Below are 8,333 nucleotides of genomic sequence, written 5' to 3'. Positions count from 1 at the left end.
AACAAACCAAATGCTATATATATGAGATGTATGTAATAATAAAGTTAGTTGTTAAAGTATCTCTGACTTGTTACTCTGCCCGAACCCCCATCTATTTTAAGGTAATCATTCAGACTTATCATAAGTTATATATATATATATACACACATATTAGAACAACCCATGAAGGGGTCAAGATCGATCCACGGCTAATGTAACAGAATAAATAAATACCTGGTAAAGCCAGTATTTGATAAAACACACAGTACCTTACTCACTTAATTGCCTCTTTCCCTTTAGGGATTATAATATACACAATTCTCTATAATAATATGTAATTCTCAAATCAATAATTAAATAATTCTCAAACTAAAAACTAACAATAAGTTAATGCTCATAACCACAAGTATGAATTGTTACTATTTTTTAACCTTAACATTAACTGTAAGGAATAGTAAAAATTTTGCAGTTCCATACACTTTTTCAATATAACATCGAAAACTATTGGTGAAAGTGAACTAATAACTTGAATTTTGAGATAGGTCATCTCCACAATCTTTCAGAGCAACGTTATCGCAAATGCAAGTGTTAAGCGGGCTTTAACTATCCATTCAAGTGGGAAACAAGATTCGAAACCATTAAATTATACTCACGCAACAGTGTAAGCCGATGTTTGTTATCTGGAGGCATAGTCGTTTCGATCCTTTCCCAAGGATGTTTGCCAAGTTTTCTTATTTCAGCAAACACCAAACGAAGATGTGAAGGGCATCGATTTTTTATTAAATATGATATTACAGGGCCATCATTGCCATAGGAAACACCAAAACCAAGATTAATTAGTCTCTGTAAAAATAAATTTCACAAATCGATTAAATAGGAAAAGAACGGTTTTTATTTAAGGGATGATACATAGTCTTAACTGAGAAATTTATTAGTACCTTCCTTATAAACAAAAACGCAATTGAGGTGCCAATGATTGATGGTGTAATTTACCACTATATCGAATGGTAGCTACACTTTTGGATGTTATCCAAGTGGAGCGATCGAGTATAGGTCACATTTAAATACTTCAAGGCCAGGTCATACAACCGAAATTTCTAAATTTTCTTCATATTAGACTCCAGACAGAACAAAGATCGTTGAGTGTTATAGTAATGAATCTCATAAACCAATGAAATAAGGATTACCTCATTCCGGAAGAGAGTTGTCAAGTAATAACAAGAAATAAGGTATATTAAAGAAAATATAATAAAATAAAGTACTATAAGCCATTAGAATGAGAAGTATCTGGTTTTAATGATCATACAGTGTGTGTTTTACCTGAGCGTCTGTTGCAACCTGTTTCAAGTCACAGCAGGTATCTATTTCCTTTCGATTGATTAGTAACTTTATCCACTTGGCAGCGTTTGGCTGAAGATAGCAATCTATATCCAATTCCAGGTTTTTCCGAAATTCTGTATCAATAAACATAGAAATAAAGATATAATATATATTGTACGATAGTGTTACATTTTTTTTGTGATAACATGTAAGAGTTTTTCATAAATTTACTATTTACAAACTTATCTAGCTAAGTAAAAGTTGGCATGTTGAGAATAGTGAAAATCAAACAATATAAAATATATTTTAGGAGAATATATATTTAACCATATTCAATTTTATTTTATTTTTTTTTAATTTGATCAATCCTTTTCGTTCAAAATCGTCTTTAAATTAATTGGATAAAAGAAAACCGACTGATTCTATATTCCAGGACACTCTTTTTAGTGAACTGTGTTTAAACATGGAATACAATTCTACGTCATTATAAGGGTAACGAATTTTTTTAAAAAAATAAAAATTTTGGCTGATGTTTGTTCACTTCAAGTTACCAATATACTTATATTTTTACTACTAAGATGAGACTTTATGAATGTGTATTTGGTAATACAAGAGTAAAAATAGAAGCTATGTTTACTTTTGTGATAATGTTTCTTCACTTCAGCAAGTTCTTCCTCTGACCTCTCACATAGAAATGCTATAAGAAGTTCTTCATTGGGCCCAGGAAACTCCTTGAAATATTTTTTTATTTAATTATGGAAACATTTTACATTCAGAAGACTGTTATATTAAAGTGCGTAAATAAAATAAATTGAAATTCTTATGAAATCAAGATCTTTTCATAAAAAAGATTTTTAAGTATAGATTTTTTTTTTTTTGCATTAACATTTATTAAGCTCCTTTTCCATGTTCTTGATTTAAATTGAGAAGTACAAACCGTTAAAAATGGCAACTGCGTGGAATATTATGGGACGTTTATTGTGCCCACATGATTGAAATATGGTTTATAAGGACTTGAAGAAGAACATGGAAACGTTGGTTGTTATCGATGTTTTGAACGTAGTGAAAAGATCCAGTCATTATTAATTTTGTGAATGCAAGAGGCTGTATTCACTACCAGAATGTGTTCAATCCGAGCAATGTTACCAACCTTGGAAGATAAGGTGGAGAACCCGGCTGGATCTGAATGATTACAATATAATAACGTTACTAAACGGGATTGAAAACATCGTGTGTATAACCTGGGCTGATATATAGTATTGAATGGTACAGAATCGATTTAAGTTTTAGGTATAAGGCTTCAAACATGGGAACTAACCTGTTTAATGTAGGACATCATGGTCACTTTAATCTAAGCTTTAGTATACCTTTCTATCGATCATACGACGCTGCGCTTGATGATGTTAAGTTCAAATGGGAACCCCCGTTCGCCAACATCGGTTCGACTATTACTTCGGAAGCAAAAACCTCCATCACGGTAGAGGGAAATATGAACAACAATTCGTCCTTAACGAATGAGTTGAGGCATCACCTAAGCAATATCATGTCTGCAGCGGCCCATCGATTCCGGCTAAGGCGGGTTGGCTCTTACAATATTTCGTGGCGGTCCCAAGGAATGAAAAGTCGATCCCCCACTCTTTGTAAAATAGTTTGGTAACCAATTGGAAAACTCCCTCCTTCCTCTCCGTATGTCTGAAATGACTAGATGTAAAATAGGCCACAATGCCGGTTCTTCTTTGATAGTGGCGTTCCTAGACCATTTGGAGCCTGACTCAGATTTATTTTGAGGTTCCTTACAAAAATAATAATAATAGTAATTTTTAACTTTAAAAAATAAAATTCTTGGCAGCAATGTATTTAAAAAAGTATGTATTTTTTTTTTTTTTTTTGCAATAAAGCCACCCAAATAATCAAAGACCCTATCGTGGGAACTGTGGCTTAGCGCTTCCTCTATCCCCTCTTGACAGTGCACAGCTCAGCGTGGCTGATATGAATTGTTTGATCTGGATCAATGTTTTGAATTATTTAAGCATTTTCTAAAGAAACAGATGAGATCCGAGGGGACCAAGAGCACTGGTCTCACATTAATCTTTCAAAGTACCTCTGCGAAAGTAATGTCCTAATCATACATCAAATTAGTGAGGCCCACAGTTTTTCATATTCGTTCAGCTTTTACAATTGTGTAGTGGGCGGGAATACATGGGAACGGAGTTCCCACTTTACTTTTTCCAAAAATTCTATATATTAATAGGCGACCCGTGTTTTTTTCCGAGTTATAACTCAACAATGGCTGAATGGGTTTCAACGATATTAGCTGTCAAATAAATACCTTGTAAAAGTGTGGGGGCATTCTGGATCACTCGATGTTATTCAATTCTCAGAAGATGGTAAACGTTCCCATACTGGAAAATTTACGACTACACCACTCGTTCAAAGTTAAATTTATTAGTGGAAGATTATTGATTGACCGTGTGTAAAGATGAAAGGAATATGGTCCGGGTGCGGTCAAAAAAACTCAAATAGTAGAAATATACTATTTTAATGAGCCAACGTTTCGCCCCACGTTGCAGGGCTTCTTCAGGGCTATTTTGACGGCAGTCAAAACAAAAATCCATTTGTTAATGAGCCACGTTGGCTCATTAAAATAGTATATTTCTACTATTTGAGTTTTTTTGACCGCACCCGGACCATATTCCTTTAAATTTATTAGGTATACAAAATTGAAATAAGCCATTACCTTTATAAGGAGTAAAGTGCTACTAAACAGCATTTCAAATTGGCTAAAAGGGTGGATGGATATATGATCATGTTCTTCCATCTCTCCCCTATTATAAAACCCAGTAATTTCCTTGTAAATCAATAGAAAAATAATGGAATGAACACATTTAAAATTGAAAAATTAATGGCTGAATTGTTTTCATTTGTTGAGTTTACAGTGATAGAATAGCAAACTTGGGTTCCTTGTGCTCTAGGCAAATCCGAACAATACGAGCTTTGTCGTTGTAAGAGCCAAACAAATATTTTCCCACTCGATAGAAGGCCAAAAGTACCAAAGATTTCCACACACAGGGAAAAAACGATAGCACAGCCAAACCGGAGTTCTAGTATGAGTAGCGGGGCTTGAAAGGGAAAGATTAGTTCTTGAGAAGAAAGGAGAAGGGAGAGAAGAAACGCAGAGGTTAACACTTTCTGGACTTCATCATTTTCTTGTTTTTAATCTGGATTTTGTGAGGGAAGTGAAAATTGATACTTACTGGTTAAAGTAGATCCTTAGGAAAGAGACTCAACCAGAATACTCCAATAAATGGTTCTCAAAGTAATGATTGAAAACGACCGTAGATCCAATATTTCTAATAAGTAGGAATTTTGGCAAGGCTTTCGCAAAACCCCGTATAGTAATTATTATAAAAATAATAAATTAAATTCATAATAGCAATCACTCACCGTTAAAAGTGTGTTGATCTCCTTGATAAGAAATATACAAGGTTCAGTGACAACTGAACAACATAAATAAAGATAATCTCCAGCTAGTGTCTCTTCGAGCTCACGGGATAGTTTCTGTAATGTTTTAATCGACAGTTTACCAACCATTAAAAATATTCCTGAATTGTAGTGAAGATAATATGCATTCACACTCATATGAAGGATTTTATTAGTTGAATTATTATTGTTTAAAAATGAATAAATAACTGAATGAGTAGTGAGTAGCAGAAAACTAAATGACCTTGTCTTTCTTTTATTTTATCTATATGAACAATGTTATATTGTGTTATACAATACCTCAAGACTATAAGAATTCGTCAATAATTTGAATAGACTTAAAGAATCTGTATATTTCCAATTTACCTCATTATCCATTGCAGAATTCATAAAAAAATGAAATACATTACTATGATATATAACAATGTTTCGTTGTTCATAAATAGTAATCGGGGTTCTAAAACTTGGTTTGTAACTTGAATAAACCTTCCTCCATTAAATTATATAGAAATGAATAAATCTCCTGTAGTAAATTTAAACATGCTGACCATCAAACCTTGGAGTATAATGCTCTGTAGTGAGATAGAAGCCTACTTCTGCGGATCTGATTCATGGAGGCAAGAAGAGTGGACAGAGTCTCGTCATCACCTGACATGATCACTTTATGGATCAACCACGCTTCTTCTTCTCCTGTTAGCAGGGTGATATTGTATGCTTTCATACCTTTTCCAATATAACCTCTGTAATTGAAATCAACACAAACAATTGTTTTTACGTTGTGAATGTGTTTAGTTACTGTAAAGTTAATTTTATCTTTTAGATTATATATTATTCTATAACAATCTATCAGTAGAAAACTTTAAAACCGGTTAAAAACTTCCCCTGTAACCAGAACAGAATTCTAACTATGGTCCAGAAATTGTGGATTTTCCTGGAAAGTTATGATACTTCGAACTTACGTGTTTTTAAGACTATGTGCACGAATTCGAGGTTCGTCTTATCGCTTTCTTTATCATTATTATTTTTTTTTTGCATAAAAAGACTACCACAAAATTATTTAAAAACTTCAATATATACTAAATTAAAGAAGAGTGAATTCTTACCTTTTTGTTGCGTATCATTTTTTTGCACCATCGCTCAGGAGCATGGTGAAAAATTTTTTTTTTTGATTTATGTGTCCTTGGATACTAACTAAATAATTCATTTTTGACTCCTCGTTTTTTTTTTGTTTTTTTTTTAGAAGTATGAAATAATTCAAAAATTTTGTATTTATTTTTTGCTCATAACTTGAAAACCATATATGATCCGAATAGTTTTTATCATATTAAATTAAAAAAGAGTAAATAATCAACAATTTTCATTCTAATGATTTATTTGTTTGAACGGTCCATTTTGAAACAAGCGCGAGTCGAAATGTGGTTACCAATCTCTTGGTAACCAGAAAGGGATCTCGAAAGTTTTATAGAAGTCCAGAAAATACATGAGTTGACATATGAATCAAAATAGTCATTAGTAGTATTTTTTCTTTTTCTTTTTAAGATTCCAGCAAGTACCACAACAACTTGTTACATTTAGAAGATTAATAAAGTTTAAGTTGTACTTCTTTCGTTTTTGATAAAACATGTATACCTATATATTATGTTCTAGAACATAGTGGATTATATAGGGGCTACATAGCTGAAATTTTAGGGTGCGATTAGATTTAAATGTTTAATTGGTTAAGAAGTAATTATTAAAATTAAAAAAATGAAATTAGCGTTCAAATTAAAACTATTCTAATATATAAAGCTGAAGAGTTTGATTACTTGAGACCGCTGATTTCAGGAATTTCAGGTCTAATTTTAAATATTCCTCTTGCATTAAATGGACCGCTGAGAAAGACTTTAGGCTATGTGAAAATACAACTAACTAGGATACATAGATAAGAACGGAGAACAGATATGATCAGTAATAATAGTAAAGTAGATACAGACAGGGAGATAGGAGTAGTAAACCATGTCAATCAATCGGAAAATTGTAAGTATTAGAAGAATATCTTTGGGTTGCTATCGTTTGCCGTCATTATACAAAGAGCATGGACAAAATTTTATGGATATAGGTCAACTTAAGAGAAGAATATTTTCACCATTGAAAACTACAAGTTGCCTTATCGAAATCGAGTTGAGAAGAAAACCAGTATATTCTGAAACTAAAGAAATGCCTACAAATGTAGTTAACGCTAAAGTACTTGTCAAGTATGGCTATGATTATACTAAAGAGAGAAATAATTACTGAAACATAAAATGGTTTAATAATTTTCGTGCACCTAAAAAAAACTTAAAACTGCCGTTAGTTTTTGACGTGACAACGTCTTATAAATCATTTTGCGGGATGCCATGTTAGAAAAAGTGTCCCGTAACGGAAGTAGATTGTGGGGGAGGTAATTAGTAGTGTAGTAGTGGGGGTAAGAGGATTATAGATGCTGAGAGTCATGCAGGCAAAAGTGTCCCGTAACGGAGAAGGTAGTGGTGGGGATGGGTAAGAGTGAGGTGGTGGGGGTAAGAGGATTATAGAGTATACGTTGTCACGGAAACATGTCGCCTCGGCGCGAAGCGCCGAGGCTTACACGGGCACGGTTTTTTTTTTAATGATTTATCTTTTTTTTCAGATAAATTTTGAATGCCAACCAGTTAATGAGAAGCATTTTGTGATGAAACAGGCATGCATGTAATAATAATTATTCCAATGCGTATAATATTAAATTTAACTCAGGTGAAACCGCCGGGCACAACTAGTAAAATACAGCTAATGAAGACGAATTGCAAAATAAATAATTAATAGAATATGATAATAAACATGGACTTCACCTTCTAGTTCCATCCGCTTGACAGGGTGTGCTAGTTCTGAAGCGCATGTGGCTGTCAAAATAGACCCATTGCGTGTTTCATCACGATTACGCTTATCGGATATAAACGTTCAATAGATCTACTCTTCTTGAATTAAATCTTGATATCTGGTATATGTAATATTTTTCCTAAAAATTCCTCCATCAACCCAACAAAGGTAAGTCTTTAAAAAACAATTAAGTTTTCAATACGATAAATAAAATCTCAAAATCGAATGTATTGAAGGTGGTTGCTACGATCTTACACAAAGCTTCGATACTGTTCAATTCTTCTCAACCTGGCCAATATAAGAGGGTAGGCAGGGAAGATATATGCAAGGATAATGAAGACTAGATTGTGAATCATCAGAGTAAGATTCATACACTGGTCAGACAAGAGGTAACCAGTTTCCAGTCATAGTATAAGTCAGCCATAACGATAGTAATAATTCTAGTCAAATTTTGATAGTAACAAATAAAATATGTACCATTAAATAAAAAAGAAGGTGAAGATCGTTAGTTAGAGATTGAAGGCTGAGGGGCATCCTGCATCGATTCTTAAAGGACGTCGACCTGTTAAGCCTCACTTGCTACCTTCGGTAATAATAGCGGCTTGCTCTAAATTGAGTACCCAGTCCATTCCAGAAGAAAACGATGTCTACGTCACTGCAAGAGATTTTCCTTCCTGATG

General features: G+C 33.3%; 1 protein-coding gene across 1 annotated transcript in view; it reads right to left on the bottom strand.

Moving 5' to 3' along the window:
• The window catches only part of LOC106691044 (annexin A13), an 18,339-nt gene extending 10,701 nt beyond the window's left edge, over positions 1 to 7,638 (bottom strand). Inside the window, exons 1-6 of the mRNA XM_024361692.2 lie at positions 7,626 to 7,638; positions 5,336 to 5,519; positions 4,744 to 4,857; positions 1,937 to 2,030; positions 1,300 to 1,433; positions 633 to 822 (exon numbers count right to left, since the gene is read on the bottom strand). Coding sequence (XP_024217460.1) covers positions 633 to 822; positions 1,300 to 1,433; positions 1,937 to 2,030; positions 4,744 to 4,857; positions 5,336 to 5,500 — 697 coding nt within the window. The 5' untranslated portion in view covers positions 5,501 to 5,519; positions 7,626 to 7,638. The remainder of the gene's footprint in view (positions 1 to 632; positions 823 to 1,299; positions 1,434 to 1,936; positions 2,031 to 4,743; positions 4,858 to 5,335; positions 5,520 to 7,625) is intronic.
• Positions 7,639 to 8,333: the final 695 nt, after the last annotated feature.

This window comes from Halyomorpha halys, unplaced genomic scaffold (genome assembly GCF_000696795.3).
Source record: "Halyomorpha halys isolate HHAL.00 unplaced genomic scaffold, Hhal_1.1 Scaffold2048.1, whole genome shotgun sequence".
Lineage (NCBI taxonomy): Eukaryota > Metazoa > Arthropoda > Insecta > Hemiptera > Pentatomidae > Halyomorpha > Halyomorpha halys.
This window is presented reverse-complemented; position numbering and strand designations above follow the sequence as displayed.